Source organism: Psilocybe cubensis, chromosome 3 (genome assembly GCF_017499595.1).
Source record: "Psilocybe cubensis strain MGC-MH-2018 chromosome 3, whole genome shotgun sequence".
NCBI lineage: Eukaryota > Fungi > Basidiomycota > Agaricomycetes > Agaricales > Agrocybaceae > Psilocybe > Psilocybe cubensis.
Genome location: NC_063001.1, coordinates 1,612,589 through 1,637,776, shown reverse-complemented (window position 1 = coordinate 1,637,776; position 25,188 = coordinate 1,612,589). Strand labels below are relative to the sequence as shown.

The 25,188-nt window shown below is 46.7% G+C and overlaps 7 protein-coding genes across 7 annotated transcripts; 4 read left to right on the top strand and 3 right to left on the bottom strand.

The window, feature by feature from the left end:
- Positions 1-47: 47 nt before the first annotated feature.
- On the top strand, positions 48-1,401 carry JR316_0003304 (3',5'-cyclic-nucleotide phosphodiesterase; the record flags this gene model as incomplete). Its single annotated transcript, XM_047889077.1, has 5 exons — positions 48-136; positions 200-258; positions 311-434; positions 492-692; positions 753-1,401. The coding sequence occupies 5 exons, from the start codon at positions 48-50 to the stop codon at positions 1,399-1,401; spliced, it is 1,122 nt and encodes a 373-aa protein (XP_047751451.1).
- A 384-nt stretch (positions 1,402-1,785) lies between these two features.
- On the bottom strand, positions 1,786-4,590 carry JR316_0003303 (Striatin; the record flags this gene model as incomplete). The annotated part of the gene is made up of 9 exons (XM_047889076.1): positions 1,786-1,985; positions 2,103-2,210; positions 2,262-2,788; positions 2,843-2,962; positions 3,021-3,698; positions 3,758-3,944; positions 4,001-4,146; positions 4,202-4,305; positions 4,363-4,590. The coding sequence occupies 9 exons, from the start codon at positions 4,588-4,590 to the stop codon at positions 1,786-1,788; spliced, it is 2,298 nt and encodes a 765-aa protein (XP_047751450.1).
- An 871-nt stretch (positions 4,591-5,461) lies between these two features.
- JR316_0003302 (putative secreted protein) lies at positions 5,462-8,967 on the top strand (the record flags this gene model as incomplete). Its single annotated transcript, XM_047889075.1, has 16 exons — positions 5,462-5,506; positions 5,562-5,689; positions 5,743-6,055; positions 6,107-6,337; positions 6,390-6,699; positions 6,749-6,852; positions 6,903-7,104; positions 7,172-7,229; positions 7,282-7,398; positions 7,469-7,552; positions 7,610-7,807; positions 7,879-8,074; positions 8,112-8,187; positions 8,213-8,509; positions 8,608-8,818; positions 8,913-8,967. The coding sequence occupies 16 exons, from the start codon at positions 5,462-5,464 to the stop codon at positions 8,965-8,967; spliced, it is 2,625 nt and encodes an 874-aa protein (XP_047751449.1).
- A 417-nt stretch (positions 8,968-9,384) lies between these two features.
- JR316_0003301 (Alpha-amylase A) lies at positions 9,385-11,790 on the bottom strand (the record flags this gene model as incomplete). The annotated part of the gene is made up of 14 exons (XM_047889074.1): positions 9,385-9,649; positions 9,707-9,768; positions 9,824-9,952; positions 10,013-10,087; positions 10,150-10,237; positions 10,291-10,373; positions 10,435-10,585; positions 10,777-10,783; positions 10,838-11,024; positions 11,084-11,168; positions 11,221-11,380; positions 11,434-11,480; positions 11,540-11,632; positions 11,696-11,790. 14 exons carry the CDS (start codon positions 11,788-11,790, stop codon positions 9,385-9,387), a joined length of 1,527 nt encoding a protein of 508 aa, XP_047751448.1.
- A 330-nt stretch (positions 11,791-12,120) lies between these two features.
- Positions 12,121-21,430, top strand: JR316_0003300 (CCR4-NOT transcription complex subunit 1; the record flags this gene model as incomplete). The annotated part of the gene is made up of 22 exons (XM_047889073.1): positions 12,121-12,198; positions 12,250-12,542; positions 12,593-12,684; positions 12,740-13,177; positions 13,232-13,326; positions 13,413-13,540; positions 13,594-13,657; positions 14,436-15,019; positions 15,089-15,314; positions 15,379-15,843; positions 15,896-16,096; positions 16,150-16,421; positions 16,481-18,122; positions 18,180-18,410; positions 18,464-18,610; positions 18,669-18,839; positions 18,935-19,003; positions 19,060-19,356; positions 19,406-19,647; positions 19,703-20,299; positions 20,350-20,464; positions 20,525-21,430. 22 exons carry the CDS (start codon positions 12,121-12,123, stop codon positions 21,428-21,430), a joined length of 7,353 nt encoding a protein of 2,450 aa, XP_047751447.1.
- A 378-nt stretch (positions 21,431-21,808) lies between these two features.
- JR316_0003299 (gamma-tubulin) lies at positions 21,809-23,662 on the top strand (the record flags this gene model as incomplete). The annotated part of the gene is made up of 10 exons (XM_047889072.1): positions 21,809-21,857; positions 21,921-22,087; positions 22,139-22,321; positions 22,371-22,661; positions 22,709-22,864; positions 22,916-23,062; positions 23,119-23,280; positions 23,335-23,450; positions 23,508-23,571; positions 23,636-23,662. 10 exons carry the CDS (start codon positions 21,809-21,811, stop codon positions 23,660-23,662), a joined length of 1,362 nt encoding a protein of 453 aa, XP_047751446.1.
- A 404-nt stretch (positions 23,663-24,066) lies between these two features.
- JR316_0003298 (Multiprotein-bridging factor 1) lies at positions 24,067-24,795 on the bottom strand (the record flags this gene model as incomplete). The annotated part of the gene is made up of 5 exons (XM_047889071.1): positions 24,067-24,110; positions 24,165-24,327; positions 24,382-24,464; positions 24,524-24,580; positions 24,714-24,795. 5 exons carry the CDS (start codon positions 24,793-24,795, stop codon positions 24,067-24,069), a joined length of 429 nt encoding a protein of 142 aa, XP_047751445.1.
- Positions 24,796-25,188: the final 393 nt, after the last annotated feature.

The following is a 25,188-nucleotide window of genomic DNA, read 5'->3' as shown; positions in this document are numbered from 1 at the left end:
ACTTTACATAAATCCTTCCAATTTCATTTTACACTTCCCTATCCTTCATGCCATTGTCTCCTCCCAGCTCCCCAGTATCCTTCGATCTTGTAGTCGTCGGTGCTGGTGGTGGTCCAGACGAAACAAATCTTTCCGCGTAAAAATTCCCTGTCTTCACGTTCTATGTTTAACTCTTGTTCATTCATTGCACACATACTAGCTATCTCGTGAAGCCTCACGATGCGGAATGGGAAGATGGGATCTTGGCATTGGAGGCAGGTTAGTTTCAAATGTGCTTCAACTTCAAGATAGTTTCTGAACTCATATCTAGGCTCGGGGCAAGGGACACTCGCCCAATTGTTGCGAAAAAATCCGCATCTCTTCTTGAATCCTGTTAATTCCGAGGGAAGCATCACTAAGATGTATTCGGCTTCGGATATATACTCGTTCGTTCGGTGAGCTAGTCAATGATTGGCTTGCCTTACATGTTACATTAACAACTCATTTTGCAGGTGCTTTCTGGTCACTCATGCTCACCTCGACCACATCAATAGTCTTGTTGTCTCTGCAGGTTCCCTGCGTGGATGCAGAAAGCGTGTATATGGGCTCAAGCAAACCTTACAGGACTTGGAACTTGCATTCTCAGACCGTCTCTGGCCCAACCTTGCTTCATGGAAGGAAAAGGACGACGAAATTAAGCTTCTTTACTCTGCGTGAGTCTTTGCGACTCACTCAATGTCATTGGGCGTTGTTCTCAATCACATTGTTCACAGCCTAATACCCGATGGAAAATACAAAGTCGTCTGTCCAAAAATTGCAGTCCAGGGTATGCCACTAAACCATGGGCGCAATACGCTGGGCGGCCAACATACTTCTACCGCCTTTTTCATCCGACACGAACCATCGCTGCGCGAATTTCTTTTTTTCGGCGACGTTGAACCCGATTCCATCACTAACGAGCCTCAAACTATTAACGTTTGGCGAATAGCCGCTCCCAAAATCCCTGACACCCTCTCATCCATCTTCATTGAGTGTTCCTGGCCATCTGGACGCAAAGACGACCTACTTTTTGGACATCTTACACCGGAGCATCTAGGAAATGAGCTTAGCGCCCTTGCCACAGAAGTGGTCAAATATAGGCACTCGAGCCAGCACAGCGAGGGCCGTAGAAGACCAGCACGCAAGAAGCAGAAGCGAAATTCACTGACTTCTGCTGACCTCAAGGACGCTCTCGCAGGCGTTCGTATATTCATCATCCATTGTAAAGATGAGATGAACGGCGATTTAGATCGGCCGATACGGGACCTCATTGTTGAACAAGTTCGACGCATAGTGGAAGAACGAGGTTTAGGAGCACAGGTTTTACTGGCAAAGCAGGGGACCCGGATTGGTACGTCAGGTTATTTATTCAGAACCATCTAGCTGATTATCGTTATACAGCGATTTAACGACACACATTTTTGTATTTATACTTTTTCTAACTCCTTATAACGACTCGCTGTATATCTAGTCATGACAGAATGTAGCTTTGAATGTAGCTGTAGCTTTTCTTTTATTTTCTTGGGTTATCAATGTCATTACATTTCATCAATGCCAATAAGTCGGTGTTGCTCCATAATATGCAGCGAATGCAATAAAGTATAAGGTACTCGTTGGCGAAACGACGTTGTCGAAAAGTACGCAAACTTTACGTAGCGATAGACATGCAATAAAAAGACAAAAAGAATAGGAAAGCGAAAAGTCATCAAAATATGGTATGTGAAGAGTCTACGAAAGGAAATGCCCTAGCGAAAAATTATACAGAGGTTATGATGAAGCATACAGTTTTACAACGCCGTCAGCACCCCCACTGGCCATGAAGGGTAGTGATGGGTGGAACTCCACGTCCAAAACACCTTCCCGGGCCTTTTCGCGATGCGTGGTAAGCTCTTGTATACATGTACGGGAGCCAAGCAAGTCCCAGAAGCGTACAGAACAGTCATGACTCCCAGACACCAAGGAAAATCCTGGAGCATCAATTGAAAGTGAAGTAACACCGTCCAGGTGGGCCAACATCGAGTGCGTACATTGGCCTGGTAGTTCTGGTAAATTTATGACCGCAAGAGAACTATAAAAAGACAAACCTGTGGTCAGGTCAAAGATTCTGATGAACTTATCCTCGTGGGCAGTGACGAGGATCGACATCGTTGGGTGCGACACAATTCGATTGATTTGCGTTGCAGGGGTACCATCTAAGAGTAGTGAGTGCCAGTTATGACATATGATGGCTAGAAACAACTTACCGTAGCTCATGTCACTTTCTAGTCTCGATAATTCTTTCCCACTTTCAATGTCGAAAATCTTGACGACGGCATTCTGGTATGCGACCGCAACTTTCTTGAGGTCCGTTTTGATGGCTTCTACAGAAGTTGCTCCAGGAGCATCAGGATTCTCGTGCAGATCATCGGCACTGTCGACGACACCATGCCATCCCCAAGTCAACTTGAGAGAACCCCCTCCAGAAGGACCACTAACATCCCAGACTTTAACTACACCTTCAGCACCACAGCTAATAAGTGTACTTTCATCCCTGACTAAAGCCAGATCCCAAACTGCGTCAGTATGTCCAACTAGCTCTCCGCGTGACCGAGTTTCATCATATGGTGCGTAAGTTGTATGCGTAGAAGAAGGAAGGGCCCAAATGCGGATGGAAGAATCAAGAGATGCAGAGTACAGAAGCTGTTTGGACGGAGAATGAATCAACCGTGTAATCGCTGCGGAGTGTCCACGAAGCGTAAGTTGGGGTTCAACCTCAGTTGTAGCGCGTGAGCTGGCCAAAAGGGGTGAGTAAAAAGAGAGAAACGATCGGGCAAAGAAGACATACCCAGATGAAGCTAGACTGGCTACATCCATGCGCCATATTTTTACTGTGCAGTCATCTCCACCAGTGGCAAGGCAAAGTTCTGTGGGATGGAAAGCAAGGGCACGGACGGCATCCAGATGGCTATTATCAAATGTTAATATCCAATCCTTATCGACTTCAACTTCTTAAAGATACCAACTTTCTTAGAGTTCGTTTGGCTCTCCACAATTTTGTGCTTTCACCATCACCAACAAGGGAAGATTCCTCGTCCTCGACATCAGCTTCCTCTTCTTTACCTTCATCGTCTTCCTGCCTCTCCCAAGAGCCTTCATCTAGTGATTGCTGTAGCTCTTCAGTTGTTCGAGGCTCGTCTCCACGTCGAAGCTTCTCTTTCCATTTGCCCGCATCATCCGGTCTGAATATTGCAGTAAATTGACGATTTTCGGATTCGCCTTCGCGGTCCTTGTCGGCTTGAGAAGTTGATGCATTGGAAGAATCTTGAGGTTGTCCGGAAGGTTGTGCAGGTTGCTGGGTTTGAGAAGGCTGTTGCTGTTGTTGTTGTTGCTGTTGTTGCTGCTGCTGCTGTGGAAGCAATCCTTGATTCAGATGATTACCACGTTCAAGAATTGACAATGGAGGAGTTCCATTGGGTACTGCAGGGGGAGGGGGACCTGAAATAGTACTCATGCCATTTAGGAGGGGGAATTCTTTCCCAGCTTCGGGTAACACCTTTCTAGGTCGACCATTGTATGCCATTTGGTCAAAAGATGGGATATTCGGTAAAGAGAGGGGTACTGAGGGGGTATTGAGCAATGGCCGGTTCGGTAAAGGATTCATAGCTTGCGGGGAAGTGAGGTATGATATTTCTTGTAAACACCTGATTTCCAAAAGAAAAAAGGTCAAAATATGCAAAAGTGAGTGAAGCGTACAACACACTGTTTCAAGTAATCCCGACTTCTGGCTCTGCTTTTTGGATCTCTTCCAAGAGGTGGTTTACCTAGACCTGAGGCTGCCCCACCAGCTGCTGCATTCATCCAATTATTAGTAGCACCCCAAGAACTTTGTTTACCCGAAGGGCCGTTGGTTGAACCATTGGGAAGTCGACTGTCGGGTAGGGGAGAATCTTGACAATGACATTTTTCAGTAATATTCATGCGATAAATGGAAAGGATGGAGTACCTTCACTCCTCGGGGAACTGCCGCCACTTTCTCCCTTTTGACTATGTGAATCATCCTTCTGAGAAGACGATGCAGCATTTGACTGCAGACTAGAGAGTTTTGACGCTGGCGTGGATTGTGATGCGGGTTGAGTAAGCTGTTTCGACCTATGTTTGCCGCGTCACGATTGAGCACAATGGGCGAAAGCGCGGTGACAAATACCTTTCCATACGCAAGGCATATTCGAGCATCTTTATGCGCCTCATAAGGTCGAGCTTGACATTCTCAAAAGACCTTCGCTCTCCCTCGAGAAGAGCGATGCGTGCCTGGAGTTTCGAAAAGGATGAGCGCGAAAGGGTATGGAAAGACAGCAAAGCACGGACCCGCATCTCAGCGCGTTCGATTTCCCATTCATTTCTATCACGTTCATAGCGCCTCCATTCAGTCTGCAAATAGTGAAGGACACTTGACAAGGTGAAGTCCTGGCCGTTCTGAGGTGGCGGTGGTGGTATTGTGCCTTGCTGGCCTTGTTGATGCTGCTGGTTTTGCTGTTGCTGTTGTAGCTGTTGCTGCTGGTTGTTGGACTGGATGCCCTGCAGAGGACCAAGCATGAGTGCAGCGGACGGGTGGCAAAGGCGAGGACGAGTTGTGTCGGGAGTGTGGAGAAGGAGACAGGACTTGTTCAACGAAACGCCTGGCACAATTCAGACAAACACACGCAAATTCCATTTTAAACCAAAGTGATCATTCAGATTCTAACTACTGCTAATCCTATGCTTTATTTCTTGCCGGATCTGATACTCACGGTCCAGTCACCCATCCAGTTCACAGAGCAGAAAATCCACTTACTTCTTGATACCGCCTCCAATCAGAGGGCCGCCTGTATTCATCGTTAGCTCAGCAGCACACCCGGCTCGGAACTGCATCGACACCACTTACTCTTCCCCAGCGCTACAGAAACAGACCGGTCAGCACTGCACCACAGAAAATTAGACAGCACTACCTTTCTCTCGTGCAGCCTTCAGAGCCTCCGCCTCCTGCTTCTTTTTGGCCTTGAAAGCAGCATCTTCCTCAGTCTCTTCCTTGGCCGCTTTCTTGGGTGCCTATTCCAACATTCAGAAAGACTGCGTTCTTGCCTTCCAGTGCATATTTACCTTAAGAGGCTTGAGTTTACCGCCTTGTCTGCCAGACATTGTGCAAGATGTGATTGGTGATTGTCAAGGTCGGCCTCGTTGCTCAAGCCTCAAAGGCAAAGTTTTCGCTTGTTTATTTCCAAAGAAAAAGATCAATAGGCATTCTATATTTATCAGCGGACTTTTATCTCCTCAACATAACCCAATCGATTTCTCTGATAGTATGCCAACTCTGAGCGAAAATTCCTGGAGCATCCGTTTTGATAGATCATTTGATGCAAGGCTCCCCACGTTCAATTGATGGATAACGTGCTGATATGAAAATAGGTTCTGGGTCCCTTTCCAATACATGCCAGGGAACAGCATTTCATATCACCGTCGTTTCCTCTTAATCGTAATATTTGACTGGATTTCAAAGTCTCATTCTCGTTGACTGTAGATTTTTCTAGTATCCTGCCCAATTGACTACAGTCAGCTCTGGCCTTCGTCTTATGCCGATCGGGGCGTCGTTGGATGGACTAAAGCTTGTTCAGACGCTGATGGCAAACTTGAAATTGCATTTCCTGAAATTCGGCAAGTCGAGCTTCTCCCGGACCTCAAGCACAATGATTTTTAATACCACATTGATAGATGGAAAAACCTTCGTGCTACAGAAGGTTGGGCCGTATTACAACATCATGCAGTTCTGCGCACGACCATTACGCTCTACCCGCCAACTAACTCAGAGTCTGCCACACTACCGCGCCTCTTAGTCGACTTGAAACAAGGATCTTTTTTTTCTTTGCGGCCCCAGGATGTTGATTTATCTGCTTTCATCCCCAAATGGTTCTCCGGGAATATATATGACATTCCACATGCGTCTCTTCATGTCGTTGACCTTCCCAGTCCCCCATCACTGAATGTCCCTACCAAATACGATCTATTCATCAGTGGCGACTATGAGGTGCCTGATATTCTTTGCTAGGGTGTTCTTTAAATTCAATTCTCTGCATAGATCAGACTGTTTGGGGACCCATTGGTGAAGGAGTCGGATGTTCCGGTTCAACAGATCTATCTCTCTCTTGGACTGCAAAATACTGAGGAACATCTCGTTCGACATAGTTCTGGGGATGTGGTAAGTGACTTTGTGGCAGGATTTTCTTTCGGCCAAGCCATTGGAGTGGGCGTGCAAAGCATAGACGGCTGGTGGACAGTCAACGGCCTTGAGATGGGGCATCAAATTCCGGTAATTGTTCCAGCCTTGATATGTGTATCATGCTATCCTCAATAATTAAAAGGGTTTGAGTCTCGTGGTTCAGGACGGGTTCACAATTGCTCCTTCACAGACGAGGGTGGTCCCAGTCATCATCAAGCAGACTCTTCCTTTCTATGGGGATTCGTTGGAATTTACATTATTGCTAACGTCAGACAGAGCATCTAAAAATCTTTCAGTGTCTATTCCACTTGTCCACCATGATATGAAAACAGTGGGTTCTATCTCGATAAAGGCGTCATATTTTTTCGCGAGCTCTATGCCTACGGCGTTCATCGCAATTTCTCCCCCATCCCGTAGCACGATTAAAAAGGCCCCTCCAATAATGGCACTTCGTTTGTTTCGCTCTTTTTGTACAATTCGTATTTCTTATCTTCGTTTCAGATGGAGCGGGTGTCGATATACTTGGTGACGGGAGGTTCGTCATCGACGCTTTCCCCAACAACAAAGAAGGTTGGTTGGTTGTTCCAACAGGTCGCACATCATGGGTATCCGAACAGTCACTTTCCTCTCTTCAAGTTTAACGCATGACCTTCAGGGGTTGGATTGGCATGGGCCGAGTACAGATGATGCATGGGCATCATTGGAGGCGCTGTCTAAAATTTCCCGGGAGGAGATTCGTGGTCTTCCAGAATCGTGGATCATTCCCTGCAACTCTAGAGTGATTATCGTGGGACATTCGAACGGCGGCCAGGGGACGTGGTACGTTGCTTCAAGATACCCTGACAGGATTCTTGCGGGTAAAAGGCGTTTGTTCATATACCATGACAAGACAGGATTGCTAATCATACCTTAATTTTTGGTTAGCTGCGCCTGCTTCTGCTTACATTAAGTCACAAGCATATGTGCCATGGACTCTAGCTCGGTAAATGGTTTGCTTTTCTTTTATGGACTTGTGCTTAGAGATGTTTAAAAAGGCACGCGCATTTTATCGACCCTATTTTGCGTTCCATATTAGATTCGTCGCTTACGCCAGACGACAATGACTTGCATTTGTCCAACTTGGTAGACACACCGATACTCGCTGTTCATGGGTAGGAAGCGAATCCGCTGTTGTTTACCTTTGTTGTTATTTGTTCTCACCGGGTCGGGCGCTTATTCCAGAGGAGATGATGAAAATGTTCCCGTTTGGCACACTCGCGAGGCAATCTCAACATTAAAATCATGGTATCCCTCTGCAAACATATCGTAATCGTCTTGATTTCAGATACTTATGATCGATACTGATGTTTGCCTTTTCTAAAGATACAAAGAAGATCCCAGAAAGGGTCATTGGTATCCCGATGTACTCAACAACGCAGTCGTAGACGCTTTTTTGGGTCAAGTCATGTCTTCTTCTATCGATCAAACACGATCAGAAGAGTTCACATTAACAGTAACTACTCCTCGAAGCGATGGCTCCCTGCGCGGATGGAATATAAACCAGGTCGCTGTCCCAGGAAGGTGAGATTATTGTAATGTTACATATTTCTACCTTATAATTTGACAACCCATTTTCTTTATTTTTGCGATAGACTTTCTAGGTTGCGTGTTCGCAAGATAAGCAACCGGAAGTACGAGGTCGAGCCCTCAAATGTTTCCATCTTTACTGTGCCTATTCATGACGGGCCTGTGGAGATTCTCATTGATGACATCGTGGTACAAATCTCTGAGAATTTTATTGACAGGGTTTCGACGCAGGTTCGCCAGGCAACATCTGGGAACTGGGAGGTAGGTTTTACACCACCCCCTTTCCCGATTTTCCTAGAACCTGATTGGCGCCGGTATGGAACTAGATTATTTCACCATCAAATCCGATGATACTGCACCGGAATCACGGGAGAGTACAACATATATTGACAACGTCAGGACCTTTGGTCATAGTGATCCCCAAGCGCTCTGGTCGGGACGACCTTTTGGCGGCGCTACGCTTAGCGCATGTGCTAAACGTTTACCATGCCCTGGATGCTGAAATTGTGACAGAGGAGACAGCTCTGCTCTGGAACAGATCTGGGAAATGGCCCATTGGAAATGTCGTTTTCATTGGTCATCCATCATCGACGTTCGCGCAGGAGGTGCTCAAGCCAGAGGCTGCGAAGACAGATGCGCGTATCGTGGACTCGCATTTGTACTTTGGAAACAAGAAGTTTGCTAAAGCTGGCCAAGGTACGTTATATGACTTCTTTAGACTGTACTACTATAGTGCTAGTCGTTGAATGAGCGGTTTTGGATCGGGTCTCATGGGTGCCGTGCTATTACGACAGGGGCACTATTTTTGCACCCACATCCAATTGCGGTGGCAGACGGCCACGGCGACAGGCAATCGTTGATGCTGTTTATGCTCTACACCGATAAATCCGCTCTGGAGAAGTTGGTACGGCTATTTCCCTTCAGGACAGGCGTGGGTGTACCGGATTGGCTCGTTGTTGGCGAAAAGATGGATAGCTTCGGAGCAGGTGGGGTGGAAGCTGCAGGGTAAGCTGACAGAACATTTGTCCCAATTCACTCGGCTTTTTGCTTGGACACTCACGACCTGTCTGTCTATATTGCATTGCATTATGCTAAACAGGGTATGGAATAACGATTGGAAGCTCAGCGAGTCCATGTCGTGGTTTAGACGTTAGTAGTGGCGAACGTCAACGAGCGAGGGACCTTTGACAACGAACGACAGCATTTTGAACGGAATATATTCTTTTGTGAAAAAAAACACGGCGCTTTAACGCCGTGCTGGCAGCACTGATGATTATGAATATTTTTTTTCGTTTGCAAATTTAAAATAACGCGCTTGGATGGTTCCCCTGCCCAAAGATGCCACCATTAAACAGAAATGGGAGAAGAGAAAATCGAAAACCCTAATAAAAAGGAATTAAACAGATGTGCTCCGCAAACAAAGAGTACTCGATGCGAAAAATAGTAATAGTACAAAGTCACTTTGACAAATGATTTTTTGTTGTATGTTGGTGTGCATGCATCATGTCATCGTTGCATTCAAAACGTTAAATGGTAATGTTCAAATTCATATTCAGATGAACAGCACCTGCTCATGTCGAAGACGCAAGCAGGCAAAACAAAAACCCGAGCAATAGGGAAACAGAGGCCGACGCGGAGGGGAAGGACAGGCGGTGGCCAGAGCTCAGAGCGGCTGCCTTGCCGCCGTTGTCTGCAACGGTCTTGAGCTGCTCGCCACAGAGCCCCGAGCCATGGAGCATGTCGCTGGGAATTAGGATATTAGGGACACCGCCCAGGGTATATTGCGCGTCGATTTTGCCGTTGGCACCTACGGCCCATTGCTGGCATGTGATAACGCTGGATAGGGGGCATTGGTCAATAGCTGTTTAATCCAACTTTGAGGTGCGGACGTACTTTGTCAAAGCAGAAGATGATGCGTATGGTGTATTAGCCGAGATGTGGGTGCCGTTTTGAGGCTACGGGCGGCTTGGTATTAGAGGACGGGAGGATTTCTGTGATGCTGATACGTACTGGTGATCCAATATTGGTAACAATGGAAATTACAGGTCCCTTCATGATGGCAAGTCCTTGGGGGCCAGCCGTTAGGATCTGGGCCTCTTGCGTCGCCCAGTCGGTCGTGTTGACGAGGAAGTTGCGGAACTATACGCAGATCTGGTTAAGAATCGCGTATGGGCGTAGAAATTTGTAGGAAAAACTAACCTTGTTAAGTGTGGTGATCAGCTTGTAAGCATCGGTTTGCGCATACTTGGAAGGCCAGAGAGGTTCACGATTCATCTGGTTTCAAGCAGCATTATTAGAAATAGACACGGAGAATAGTGATAGAAAGGCGAGCCCACTGGATCAGCATTTCCGCTGAAGTATTGCTCTTGCCCGTAGTAAACGATCGGGATACCGGAGGACATGAAAGTGAATGTCATAGCATTGCTGGAACAGGAGAAATGAAGAAATAATTCCGTTCAATTGATGCGAGGACTTACTACATGCTCTGCGGATCCACCGTCAGGTTGTGCCAACGGGGCACGTCCTGGTTCTCCAAGAAGTTACCGAGAAGTGTGACGTCCTAAATATATGGAATGTGTATAAGAAGGGTGGAGATAATAATAATGTGTACGGATGCTCACGGCGAATTTCTTCTTCGATTCCTCGAAGACGTTTACCAGTGTTGTGATATCTGCGGGTCCAGGAATCTGGAATGCTCCAAGCAGAGCAGCATACAAGGGGAAGTTGAGGACGGAATCCAGAGCTTGAGGGCCTTGGTACATGGCGATAGGACTGTAATTTTTTAATATGTGTCGAATGTAAAATTTTTGAAAAACCATACTCAATCTCCGTTCCACCAAAGACTTCACCCATGCAGAAAACACCAGCCTTTCCGCAGAACGTTGGCCAGAAGCTGGTCTGTACATGTCTTGAATCATGTTTCTGTCAATCTTTGCGTGTGACAGGCGGACTTGTCAACTTACTTGGCAGCTGAAATAAAAGTCAGCAATAGTTTGAGTGGGTTAGTTGATTATGTGAACACACCATCAATACGAAGGCCGTCGATAGAATATTCTGTCACAAGGTCAGCAATCCAATCTCCGTATTGTTGAATGACGGTTGGGTTGGTTGTGTCCAAGTCGGGCAGAGGGACCTTTGTGTCACCGAGCCAGCAGTCTTGTTCACTGGTGGTATTACCCCAGTCTATAGGGCAATATGGGTGGTACATTGACTAATTGGGGATATAAGCGAAACAAGACTAAATTTGGAAATTAACAGGACAGGACGGACGGGGTCTTTGAACATGAACTTTGAATAGTCTGGGGTAATAGTAGTTGCCATCACGTTGTTGACGACGATATCAACCATGAGATACCTGTAGATATGATATTTGTTGGATTGCTGGAACGGAGCATAGGGAAACTTACATGTCACGGCGATGCAACTCCGCAGAAAGAGCTTTGAGGTCGTCAGCAGTGCCAAATCGGGAGTTGAGCTTGGTAGCATCAGCAATCCAATAGCCGTGGTAAGGGTCGCCGTAGGCCGAGCGGGGACCCTCATAATTCTGATTCACGGGACTAATCCAAACTAGAGAAATGGTTGTGGATCCAGTACAGAGACGCGAAAAAGAACGGACGAACCTGCGGTGAAGCCAGCGTTCTGAATATAGTCGAGATTGTCACGAATACTAGTGTGGCGCAATATTAAGGGGCCGGGGGAGAAGACGGAGGTAGTGAAATGACTAACGTATTCCAGGTGCCCCCACAGAAGGACTGCTGGGCGGGGTTGCACGCAGTGGGATCCGCGCCTTCTGGAAGGGCGTACCGGTCAACAATTATTCTGGAGGTGGGTGGGATGCGTGAGTGGTCGACGCGCGAGAAAAAGAGAAAGTAGGGGACATACTGGTAGATAGAACGGCCTCTCCACTGATCTGCAGTTGCAGCATTGACAAGGGGCAAAGAGAGAGCTGAGAGGAGGGAAAAGGCGAAGAGACGCATGAAGGAGGAATGGGAGGAGAGTAGGGAAGGGGTATAGATAGCAAATGAAAGGAGCGAGATTGTAAATGAATGAGGATGCGTCTACGCCGGCCAATGGAGGCGGAGCGAGAGCTAAAATGAACGGGCTGGTGACGGTTGAGGAAGAGAAAGAGGATCAAAAGACGGCTTCACACTCGGAAGGACTAAGAATGGACCACACTTTCTTCTCAGCATGCCACATGGACTTTTAGTTTATTTCTACATAGATATCATCTAGACAGTCTGTCTCCGGCTGTCTCCGGCACTTACCACATCCGCTTCCGTGCGGCTTAACCTTTCTCCACCTCCGCCATGCTCTCCCTCAACGGAACCGCATTTACAAACTACGGCTGGGCAGTCTGTTTTTGGTCCTTGATCATACCCTTCCAGGTACTCTTTCTCTGCTTCATCTCTTCTTTCTCTTCATCTCTTTCTCTCTAGTATGGCTATCATATCTCTGTCCTCAACCAGATCCAGGGGGTCCTCACCTGCAAAGTAACTGCTGTTCCCGACGCCCTTCATGCCCTTTCTCCCTGTATACCCATGTCCGATCTCACCTTTTCTCTCGTCACATCCATCTTCACTCTCGGTGGTCTGGCTGGTAGTCTCGTCGCCAACCTCGTCATGGATCGCTGGGGTCGCCGTGGTACCAATCGCATATGCACTGTCTTCATGGCCGTTGGTGCCCTCTTTATGGGTCTTAGCAATTCAGTCTTCTTTCTCTTGTTGGGCAGGTAAGCTCTCTGGCAGCCGTGTCCTACACCAAGTTCCCATCTTCTTGCAGATTTGCTATTGGCATCGCGTCAGGCCTTGGTCTTTGTGTCGGCCCTATATTCCTCTCAGAAATTGCACCCTCCAAAATAAGCGGCAGTATTGGTCCGTTTCTTACCATGTTAACTATCTCTACCCTTCTTCACGTCAACATCTGCAGGCGTACTCACACAGCTAGCCGTTGTCTTGGGTATCATGTTCACTCAAATTGCAGGCATAAACTTGGCTTATCCATCTCAGTGGCGCATCGTCTTTTTCATCTCTTTTTGTCTTGCCGTCTTCCAATTTATATCCAGCTCTCTAGTAGTCGAGTCTCCCGCTTTCTTGTTGGCAAACCAGCGGCTAGAGGAACAAAAGACCGCTGCAAGAAGACTTTGGGGCAACACTATCCCTTCTTTAGCTTGCAAGTTAAATTTGCATTCACCTAAATATATGCTAATTGTCCACATAGCTGAGGAATCCCTCTTGAACGAGTCTGATGATGAGCCTCCCGCACCAGCTCAGGAAAATGTCAGGGTTCCCCAACTCTTTTCCATGTTAGAATTACGAAAGCCTTTGATGATCGTCAGTTTGGTCATGGTTGCTCAGCAAATATCTGGTGACTATCACCCAGGTTCTATCAATTCAAATCTAGCCTGACTGCTTCACCAAGGCATCAATGCAGTACTCTACTACAGCAACGCCATACTGGCCAAATCTCTTCCTGAATTTGGTTCTTATATCTCTCTAGGTATCACTATCATTAATGTCATCATGACCTTCCCTGCCATATTTTTGATTGAGGCAAGATTCTCTTTTACTTTCCGATAAATCATTAATAATCTAGGTTCTAGAGGATGGGAAGAAAACCTCTTCTTGCCACTTCATTTTCCGGTGCCTTGTTTTCTCTCATCGCGCTTGGTTTTGCATTAGGGTCTGGCGCTACGACCTTGTCAAGCGTTGCAATCATTACATTTGTAATGTATGAGGCCAACTTTTGCTGCAAAGCATTTTTTTTGCTAAACTGGCTGATAGGTCCTTTGCTGTTGGACTGGGTCCTGTACCATTTGTCATGATTCCAGAGGTGTCTCCCCCACGTGTATGTTCTGTATTTTTCCCTTTCCAAGAGGTTTTCTGATGGCATACATAGGCGGTGTCGGCTTTGTCATCCGTAGCCCTCTCTATGAATTGTATGTTGTTCGTTCTACTGCTTTCCCAAGATCATACGTTAATTCATTGGCACAGGGATTGTCAATTTTCTCGTTGGACTCGCTTTCCTTCCTTTACGGAATTTATTGTCTGGTGGGGATATGTACAAGGAGGGCAGAGTATTTTATGTGTTCAGCCTTCTATTTGCTTTGGCGACCTTTGCCCTCTTTAGATATTACAAGTAGTTGTATGCACAACAATATACTGGGTTCAAGTAATGCAGTTCAAGCTTGGGGGAAGGATGAATGATGCACACTTCGTCATAGCGGAGTTTTAATTATTCAAAGCGGAGATTCATTGGGGTTGCCAAGTCTAACCGCCTACTACGCAGGAACTTGCTGCCACTCTACACATTGACGAACCCGTGTTGGAGGTGGCCTGTTTCTCAAATTCCTCAATTACCCTCAAAACAATTATCCAAAACGGCGACAGGACCTGGAAGCGTTGCCCGGCGCTCGGTGACCCCATCCAGGTCGTCCCACATGGACAACCCGCCGCCGACGCCTGCAACGAACATAAACACCATTGTCAAGGCTCAGATAGTTTTCCTTCTTTCGACCCTGACAGAGGAAAACTTCGATAGAAATCAGATGGAAATAAGATCTGTGAGTTTGACTTTTTTTTTCTCTTTGGGGGGGCCAAGGGCTGATTGAACCCATCTTGGCCAGCTTTCGGAGCAACATGGAATTGACACATATCTTCACTTCATACGACGCCTCATCGTTCATACACAACCGCGCCTACTTCTAATCCCGCCCGCATCTGCATTCGAGTCATCGATAAATCTCACCTTCCGTCTCCTTGTTCAGGAAACACAGCGCCTTGCTCGAGACCCGTTTTTGGCGGATAGATTTCGGGACGCAGTGGGTGGGGGGGAGGGGGACGTCTTCAGGCATTTTGATTTCGCGCGATTTGTAGATCGCATTGGCTTGCGACCGTTGGAGAGGGTCGTTCTGGCGGCATCAATAATAGCGGGCCAGACACGCAAGGAGCTGGCCACACAGGCAGCAGTCATGGTTCGGACCGAATTTGACAACGCTGCTCTGGAGCTCGCCCAATCACCCCCACTCGAACACGCCAATTTCGATTCGGAACAAATCTCGAAGCTGATGTCCAACCTTTTGTCCGATATTCCTCAAGATGCTCCTATTTTGGATGCCAACCAACGTCAGACGCTTATCATTGCTGCACAAACCAAAGTGGGAAAAGAGGCGCTTGGACCAATTCTGCGCCGTATTTTTGCAAAACTGAGGTGCGCAAAAAACATGTCAGCTATTTTTCAGTTTTTAGGTGTCTGACATGTTTCTTCTTCTTGTGACAGCCTTCCTCCTGCAACGTCACTAGTAGAGGTGTTGATACAACTTGGCCCTGAAATAACAAGCGACCCAGAGATAGTCAAGGCTTTGCTGGAACGCTTTGGTATCACAGACTCAAATCCTCCCCGTGACGATCAGGTGGTGGAAATCGTATCGACTCTCTCGCAACTTGCAGGGGAGGGTGCTGTAATCTGTGATGTTGGAGCTTTCGTTCGTGCACTTGTCAGCTATGTAAGCTCCTGCTTCGCGTTCATGCCACGCGTCACCTAATCCTTGCCTTTCGGGGACCTTGCAGAATGTCCCGCTTAATTGGCCCGGTGTCATCAAGTCTTTTGATTGGCCAGACCGACACGGTGTTGACACAGCGACTCTCAAAATGCTTATTGCCATTCTTTTGAATTCACCACGCGATGCCGACCCGCATGCCGTGACCGGATTCTGGCAGACTTGGTCAAACCCCCTCTATCAGCTCCGACTTCTTGATGCGCTTCTTTCTCTTCCGGCAGACACATTCAACTTTGTCCAGCTGCCTGGGCGAAGGATCGTCACTGTCGATGACGTTTCAATTGCCAGTCCGACCATCAAGTCCCTTGCTGCCAATGTGCAGGGCCAGACATGGAATTCTCTGGAACTGTTCCAGGTTCTAGTCCGTCTGGCTGGATCGGAAGCTCTCGAGGTTCGAAGCTGTGTTCGCGAGATGTTGGACAAGGCGATTAAAATTAGTGCTGAGATTGTTCATATGGGCTTGTTACAAGTACCGGTAAGTGGCGAAATACCTTTCTATCCCGTTAGTTCTTCAACGCATTTGTTAGGATTTACCGTGGAATGACATTCGCCTCGAGTATTCTCGCAAGTTGTTGGGGATGTTCTTGGCCGGACATCCAAACCATCAGCTTGTCTTTATGAGAATATGGCAAATTGAACCCTCTTACCTGACGAATGCATTCCGCGATTTCTATGACGAAAATAACCTCAACATCACCCGCATTCTCGATGTCGCTCAAGATCTCAAGGTATGCGTTAATGGATTGATAGAAATTGTATGATGCTCACCGCTTATGCATAGATCCTTGAGTCATTGCTCGAAGTTCGACCCTTTACATTTGCCCTAGATGTAGCAGCTCTTGCTTCTCGCCGCGAATACCTCAACCTTGATAAATGGCTGGCCGACAATGTGACTGCCTATGGGACAGAATTCCTCCACTCGGTCATCCGTTTCTTGGAACAAAAGATGGAAAGCGAAAAGCTTTGTCGTTTGTCAGACCCGCCTATGGAGAGTCGAACAATGGCCCTTAATCCAACAACAATCACTATCATTCTGCGTGTCCTCCGTCACAAGTATGTGTTCCGAAAACGTGTGGTTTATTGAATATAAAAGGCTGATTTTTGGGCGACAGTTCCTCCCTTCTCAATGAAAATGATCTAGCAGCCTGTGTCGGTGTCCGCGACTCCTGCCTCCAAATCCACCCCCGCCTCATGTCCATGTCCCCCAATAACGATTCCGACACCGGAATGACCGTCATCACATATTCCAACGAGATCGAAACCGAAGTTGACGGCATTTATAAACAAATGTACGATGAGAACATATCCATTGATGAAGTCATTACCATGCTTCAACGATACAAGGAATCCAATAACCCTCGCGATCACGAAGTCTTCTCCTGCATGATCCATTTCCTCTTCGACGAATACAAGTTCTTCCAATCCTATTACCCCCCTCGTGAATTGGCCATGACTGGCTATCTATTCGGCTCTCTCATCCGCCACAGCCTTATAGACTACATGCCACTCACCATTGCGATACGCTACATCATAGACGCCCTACACTGCCCACCTGAAACCAACCTTTTCAAGTTCGGTATGCAGGCGCTTAGTCGGTTTGAATCAAGGTTGAAGGAATGGCGCCCCGTTTGCGAGAGCTTGCTCCAAATACCCCACTTTGTCGAGGCTCGTCCTGACCTCGCAGCTGCTATGCAGAGAATTCTGAGCTCGCCTGGAGATCCCGCGGACAATGTATCTGATTCCCACCTCATGCTTTCCAACCCACCTTACGATTCGTCACCGCCCTTCTCGTCGATTCAGCCAGATGTAATTTCGGAGCCCCTTGAAGTGCCTCCGGAAGAACTGTCTGATCGTATCCTCTTCATCGTCAATAACCTTGCCCCTAACAACTTTGACTCCAAAGTGAAAGAAATGCGGGAACAGTTTGTTGACCAGTATTCCCGTTGGTTCGCCAATTATTTGGTTGACCAACGAATCAGCACTGAACCCAATAACCATCCCCTTTACCTTCGCTTTTTGGACGCTTTGGATCGTCAGCCCTTGTTCAAGTTCATTCTCCAGGAGACTTTTATCAAAGCTGCCGCCCTTCTCAACTCTGACAGGAGTATCGCAGGTTCCGACCGTAATGCTCTCAAAAATGTTGGTACTTGGCTCGGCACGATTACTCTCGCGCGAGATCAACCTATCAAACACAAAAACTTGTCCTTCAAAGATCTTCTCATTGAAGGTTATGAAAGTGGTCGTCTTGTCGTCGCAATTCCTTTTGTCTGCAAAACACTCGAACCCTGTGCCAAATCGAAGGTTTTCAAGCCGCCAAATCCCTGGTTGATGGCTGTCATTAGCTTGCTTGCTGAACTGTATCACTTTGCAGAACTCAAGTTGAATCTCAAGTTTGACATTGAAATTCTCTGCAAGGGACTTGATATTGATCTCGATGCAGTTGAGCCAACGATGATCTTGCGCAACAGGCCATTGGATTCGATGACAGGACTTCCTCTTCCAGAATACACTCCGGATATCAGCCTTCTTCCTATTGGCAACGAGAATCCCGCAGGTCAGATTGGCGATTCTCAGATCTTGGTTCTCGGAGGGCAAGGTTCTCCCGAATCTCAAAGAGCACTCACTGCGCATATTGAAGCCATTCTTGGCAATCTTATGCATCTTGTGCATATAAACGGTCAACTCGCGCCCTATGACAACAATGCCACTTTCAAACGTGCCGTTCAACACGCAGTTGATCGAGCGGTTCGTGAGGTAGCTAAACTTTTTTTCTATACAATTGTTTGCACATTTTAATGTTTATTTTCCTAGATCATTCTTCCTGTTGTTGAGCGTTCCGTCACGATTGCGGGCATTTCTACCAGAGAATTGGTATCCAAGGACTATTCTACTGAGCCAAACGAAGAAAAGCTCCGCAGGGCCGGACATCTTATGGCACAAAAGTTGGCGGGAAGTTTGGCTCTGGTCACTTGTAAAGAACCCTTGAAAAGTAACCTGGCTACTCATCTTCGCCAATCTCTTGCCGACGCTGGATTCGGAGCAGTTCGTGTTGTCTTCTGTGTTTACAGTTGTATTTCACTTATCTCTCTTTCTAGGTGGCTGACTCGGCCGTTATCCTTCTCGTTCAAGACAATCTTGATATTGCATGTGCTGCTATCGAGAAGGCTGCCATGGAGCAGGCAGTTACGGATGTTGACGATGGCTTTAGAACTTCCTATGAAGTTCGCAGACGTCATCGCGAGGTGTGTAATTCTCTTTATATAAGTATCCACGATATCATAACTCAGGATGCCTCCAAAGCTTCGGAATGGGCAACCTTTCTGGGACCCGTCTGTTTCTCATTCAGCCTTTACATCGTCTCTTCCGGATCCTTTGCGTATCAAACCAACTGGAGTTCAACCTCTTCAAGCAGCTGTATACGAAGATTTTGGTAATTATTTCTCAACTACATATATGCAACAAATATGTGATGTTAATCAAATTTCATAGGAATGGATCCCAAACGAAGAAACGACAGTCGGCCTGCTTCTGTAACTTCCTTTGGTCACGGCGCTCCTTATTCGCAGTCTCCATCCTTGGATCATGCTCTTAACCAAGGCATTCACAGCCACCAAGACGCAATGGAACGATTCTCGGTCAGTTTCCCCTCCTTCGAAGACTTGTGTCCTACTAACATGCCGTATTCTTCCAGATTCTTACTCGCGACCTTGAGGCTGTCATGCTTCAATACCCAAACCAGTCGTTGGCCAACCTCCCCCCCAACCATGATATCCGTCATCTTGTTCGCCAAATCATGCTTCTTGCGGAAGATTCTGCAAACAGAGAACCCACTCCTCTAATGATGTCGCAAAAAATTGTACAATTACTGTATAAGACCAACTCGCCCCTCGGAAGGGAAGTCTACGTCGCCTTACTGGATCAACTTTGTCGTATGTTTGAAGATGTCGCCAAGGAGGCCATTACATGGCTATTATATGCAGAAGACGAGGTGAATTTCTTATAACAAGGCAAATGAATAATTTCTAACATCCGTCTAGCGAAAGTTCAATGTTCCTGTCACCGCAACATTGTTAAGAAGCGGACTCATCAATGTGACCTTGCAAGACCAACAATTGGCGAAGCTGTTGTACGATGATCCTCGACAAATTCTTATGTCTTTCGCTGCCAACCTCATTCGTGAATGCCTATCGTCGGACCCTCCAGTGGCAACGCAAGGACAATTCGCATACTCCATTGAGATGCTCACTCAGCTTGCTGCCGCCGGGAAGGGTAACGAAGAGTAAGTCGCATGCTTGCACAATGTCAGAACAATGACTGACTTTTTTGGTTTTTAGTGTCAACAGGCTCGTTGATGACCTCAGGGGTATCAGAAGGTCCTCTGGTCCAATGTCCCCTGATGTAGCATTTGCCCTCCAACCCCAAGTCAAGGCAGAAAATGATCAACTTCGTGAAAAGCTGTTCATCTGGTTCCAGCAATGGATCACTATCTTCCAACGGTCGCACTCTCCTGAGAAGAGTTTCGTTCCCTTTATCACCCAATTGACAAAGCAGGGAATTTTGAAAGTAGAAGACGTGTCTTCTTTCTTCTTTAGAGTATGCGCAGAAACGAGTGTCAACAGCTATATCAAGAACGTGGCTGCAGGAGAACTTGATTACGCTTTCCAACCACTGGATGCGATGTCGAGGCTCATTGTTTACATCATCAAGTACCACGGAGATGCGTCCGGTGTCAACAATAATCAAGCCAAAGTTCATTATTTGACAAAGATTTTATCCATCTTTGTCCTCGTGCTTGCAAGCGCACACGAAGATCAAGGCCCTAATTTCCAGCAGAAGCCTTTCTTCCGCTTTTTCTCAAGCTTGGTCAACGATCTTCATAGCATAGAGAGCCACCTCGGTCCTGTGTACTTCCAGCTGCTAATTGCTATCAGGTACGCTCCTCTCGAAATGATGTAACGACATTTCCTGACCGAATCTTTAGTGACACTTACAGCTCCCTGCAACCCACATATTTCCCTGGATTTGCCTTCTCGTGGATGTGTCTCATATCTCACAGGCTCTTTATGCCCAAGTTACTGTTGTCAGCAAATCGCGAGGTCAGTATTAAATTTGTTTCCTTTAGAGTTAACTATTCTAAATGTTTATATCATTTGCAGGGATGGTCTGCTTTCCACAAGTTGTTATTGTCACTGTTCAAATTCTTGGCACCTTTCTTAAGGGATGCCGACCTCCAGGTGGCTGCCCGTGACCTCTATCGTGGTGCTCTGAGGCTCTTGCTTGTTCTCCTTCATGATTTCCCAGAGTTCCTCAGCGAGTATTACTTTACTCTCTGCGATGCAATTCCCCCAAGATGCATCCAACTTCGAAACATCATCCTCAGTGCCTTCCCCCCAGCCATCGTCCTCCCCGATCCTCATCTCCGCAACATCAAATTCGACGCCATTCCCGAAATGGGACCAATCCCCCCCATTCTTTCTGATTTCGCCTCTGGTCTGAAGACAGGTGATCTACGTGGTTACCTGGACCAATATCTGCTTAACCGTGGCAACCCATCGTTCCTTCCTTCCCTGAAGGATCGGCTCAAGGTGAAGAGCAATGATTCGACTGAAAATTACAATCTGTCGTTGGTCAACTCCCTTGTCATGTACATTGGGGTTTCATCTGTTGCTCAGGCCAAAGCCAGAAGCGGCTCCTCGCTTTTCGTCGCCACTGATCCAGGTGTGGTAGCATTGCAATACCTCGTTATTAACCTTGACGTCGAAGGTCAACATCACCTTTTGACTGCAATGGTTCTTCACCTTCGCTATCCAAATGCCCACACACATTGGTTCAGCTCTCTTCTTCTCCACCTGTTCCTGGAGGTGAACGACGATCGCTTCCGCGAAGTTATGACCAAAGTTCTTCTTGAACGCTTCATTGTCCATCGACCCCACCCATGGGGTGCACTTGTGACGTTCATTGAGCTGTTGCGGAACCCAAAATACGATTTCTGGAGCAAAGATTTCATCCGAATCGGACCAGAGGTTACGATGCTGCTCGAAAGTGTAGGCGCATTTTTCTAAAAAAAAATTTGATTGTGTACACTAACACTTTTCCTATTCGCTCAGGTGGCACGATCGATTTTCCAACAGTAGAAAGCTTTGTCGTTATAATTCTCGCTATCTTTGCACATATCTGTCATTCCTATCTGGGCTTATTACACCTGCATACTGTATTGTAACAACATTACCTTTTTTTATCACTTTTCGGCTTTCAGATACTTTGTTGTGGCTTTTTTTCTATTTCAACTTTCACTTTATGCCCTTCTGAATGAACACCTTGTCACTGCTTCTGCAATGTTTCTGTGTGACTGCTCAGTCTCGTGGTCGTGTGACATTCGTGGTGATATGCAGCGTTCGGTTAAGTCGCGACTTGAAGTCCTACGATAACATTGATTAAATATGCCTCGCGAGATTGTAACTGTCCAGCTTGGCCAATGTGGAAACCAGAGTACGCTTTCTTGAATATTTGGGATACAATACGCGTCTCATCTCTTGATGATTTTTGATCAAGTGGGCTCGGTTTTTTGGCAGCGCCTGTGCGCGGAGCATGGAATTAGCAAAGACGGCATCCTTGAAGAATGGGCAACAGAGGGAGGAGACCGTAAAGATGTGTTTTTCTATCAGGCTGATGACGAGCATTATATTCCACGCGCTATACTTGTTGATCTTGAGCCCAGAGTATGTTCACTGTGCTTTCCTGTTTCACAACGGATGTTGAGCTGCGTTCAGGTGATCAACAACATTCTTACATCTCCTTATGCGAACTTGTACAATCCTGAAAACATATTTGTATCGAAAGATGGAGGCGGCGCAGGAAACAACTGGGCTCAAGGTTACTCTGCAGGAGAGAGGGTGTATGAAGAAGTCATGGAGATGATTGATCGCGAAGCAGAAGGAAGTGATTCGTTAGAGGTACGTTTCTTTTTTGCATCCTCTTAAGTCGGGTCTGATTGTGTGACAGGGTTTCATGCTTATGCACTCAATAGCTGGTGGAACGGGATCCGGAATGGGATCCTTCCTGCTTGAACGTTTAAATGACAAGTTTCCTAAAAAGCTGATACAGACGTATAGCGTGTTCCCTAATGCGCAGGAGGGAGACGTTGTTGTGCAGCCATATAACTCGCTGCTTACCCTCAAGAGACTTGTGAACCATGCTGACTCAGTCGTCGTTTTGGACAATGGGGCCCTTTCGAGGATTTCTGCGGATCGTCTGCATGTGCAGACGCCTTCCTTTGACCAGACCAATCAGCTGGTATGTACTATCACTCTGAATTGGTCTTGTAACTTATCGTTATATAGGTTGCAACTGTAATGGCCGCCAGTACTCAGACATTACGATATCCGAGCTACATGAACAATGACCTTGTCGGAATCATCGCTTCCTTGATCCCCACACCTCGCTGCCACTTCCTGATGACTTCATACACACCATTCACTAGTGATCAAATCGATAAGGTATTGTGGACTTTATCTATCGTTTCAAATATTCTTAACACACTCTTTCAGGCAAAACCCATCAGGAGAACAACAGTCCTCGATGTTATGCGCCGTTTGCTCCAACCCAAAAACCGCATGGTCTCAACAACACCGAGCAAAACAGCTTGCTACATATCAATTTTGAACATCATTCAAGGCGATGTTGATTCCACTGATGTCAGTAGCCATCTTTTATGGCAGTTACCACACCGTCTTACTATGAAAATGTGCAGGTGCATCAATCGCTACTCAGAATTCGTGAGCGTCAGCTGGCGAATTTCATCCCCTGGGGCCCCGCCTCAATACAGGTAGCGTTAACTCGCAGGTCGCCTTACATTCAGACAAACCATCGCGTTAGCGGTTTGATGCTCGCCAATCATACGAGCATTGCCTCTGTACGTTGTTGTAATTATTTTAGTAATTCCCTTAGCTTATCTTCGGTGTAACAGCTATTCAAGCGGATGTTGGATCAGTTTGACCGCCTCCGAAGGCGTAACGCCTTTTTGGAACAGTACAAGAAAGAGAAGTTGTTTGAGAATGGTCTTGAAGAGTTCGACGATGCGAGGTAAGGTGCCGCAGCAATGTTGATGTTGGACGGGACTAACATTGATACTCTCACCAGGGCAACTTGTGAAGAACTTCTAAAAGAATATAAAGCATGTGAAAGCCCTGATTATATCTCATATGTAGGCAGCATATTTCAGAATATAACCGCCCACGTTTGATTCAAACCTAATTTTTTTTTGGCAGAACGGCGACACGGAACAGGCTTCATAAACCGCATAACCACGCGACAACAATCACTGACGGGACCTCTGTCGTCGCTTGTGACGACTGAAATTTAACTCCAGGGATCCATGCGGCTAGGCTGTCTTCTGGACCACATCTAGAGCCAATATGTATCTAATTATTAACATTACAACCATTGGATCGCTGTACTTATTATCTTCCGCGCAGGTACGCGATACTTATGTGTAGTTTAGTATTTGTTCTTCGGAGAATGACGTCGATACATTATTTACCAGCTTTCAAGTTCGATGCCATATTATTCACGCAGCGAAGAGGGGATGTGCAAATTCTCTAAAGGAAATCATTTCCGTGATGCTCTAAGAATCCACCGAATGTACATATTATAACGTGTAAGTGCTAGCCGACATCTAGGTTAGTGCACAATAAGCTGTCTATGATTTCTTGAGCTCTGACAGCTTTTTCCCAATGTCGGAGCCTGGAGCGTTATGAGTACCGATAAACACTAGTCAAGAAAACATGAACCACTAACCCCGAAGTTTGACGCCGAGAACCCGCTCAAGTTTACCAAGAATCTGAGGATTAGGAATAGCTTTACTTGATTCGTAATCCTGGATAACTGAAGGTTTCTCGTTAACTTTCTGAGCGACGTCCTTTTGCGAAAGCTTGAGCTCAAGGCGGGCGTCTTGAATTGCCTAAAGTTGCATCAAGTTCGCAAGTCATCAATTGCCAACAAAATGCACACTCACTCGTCCAACTGAGGGTGCAACTTTAGCTGGAGGGGCGACTTCGTTCTCTCTGTCAAGTTTGGCTATACGCTGATGGTCGGTGCCTGTATATCGATAACAAGTGATAAGATGCGAAGACAAAAGCATAGTGCAATAACAGTACCTTGGTGGGCCTTGTTTCCGCCAGCAGATATTTTTTTATCGGTGGCGACAACCGAACCTGTCCTGCGAGCCTATAACCAGAATAATGAGAATAGGTGGTGAGTGTAGAGCATTGAATGGTCCTTACGGCTAGAAAGCAAAAAACATGTCAGCATGAATAAGGACAAATAGGAACTGGGCACACGTCATACCATTGAGGTCGGAATCCTTCTTGGTGACCTTTGCGACGTTGCGCTTGGAGCCAATGACAACTTTGGTATCCCAATCGTCCATGGTTATATGAGATGGTATGTGGTGGTGGTGGTTTGAGTAAAAGTTGAAAAGTATGCAGGCAGTGCGGCGCTGAGTTAATAAAGGTTCAAGTTTAGCACCGAACGGCTGTGCACCAGTTGACTCGATCGCGCTGATTACCTCAGCTGCTTGGTCATGTTAGATTGGGAGGCGGTCGTTTTGTGACCGTGACTATCACAATGTAGCCATAACGACCCTACCTAGACCATTGTGACAAGTGTCTATTGATCGTTGTAATCACTTGAAAGGCCACTCGCCGTCTTTCTCTTTGTCTCCACCTTTCCTTTCTTTTCTTTGGCCTGTTCTTTGCGCAAGCGCGAGGAGGCGTTGAACGTCTTCACTTTTCTTCTCTCGGATTCCTTGAAAAGTCTCTTT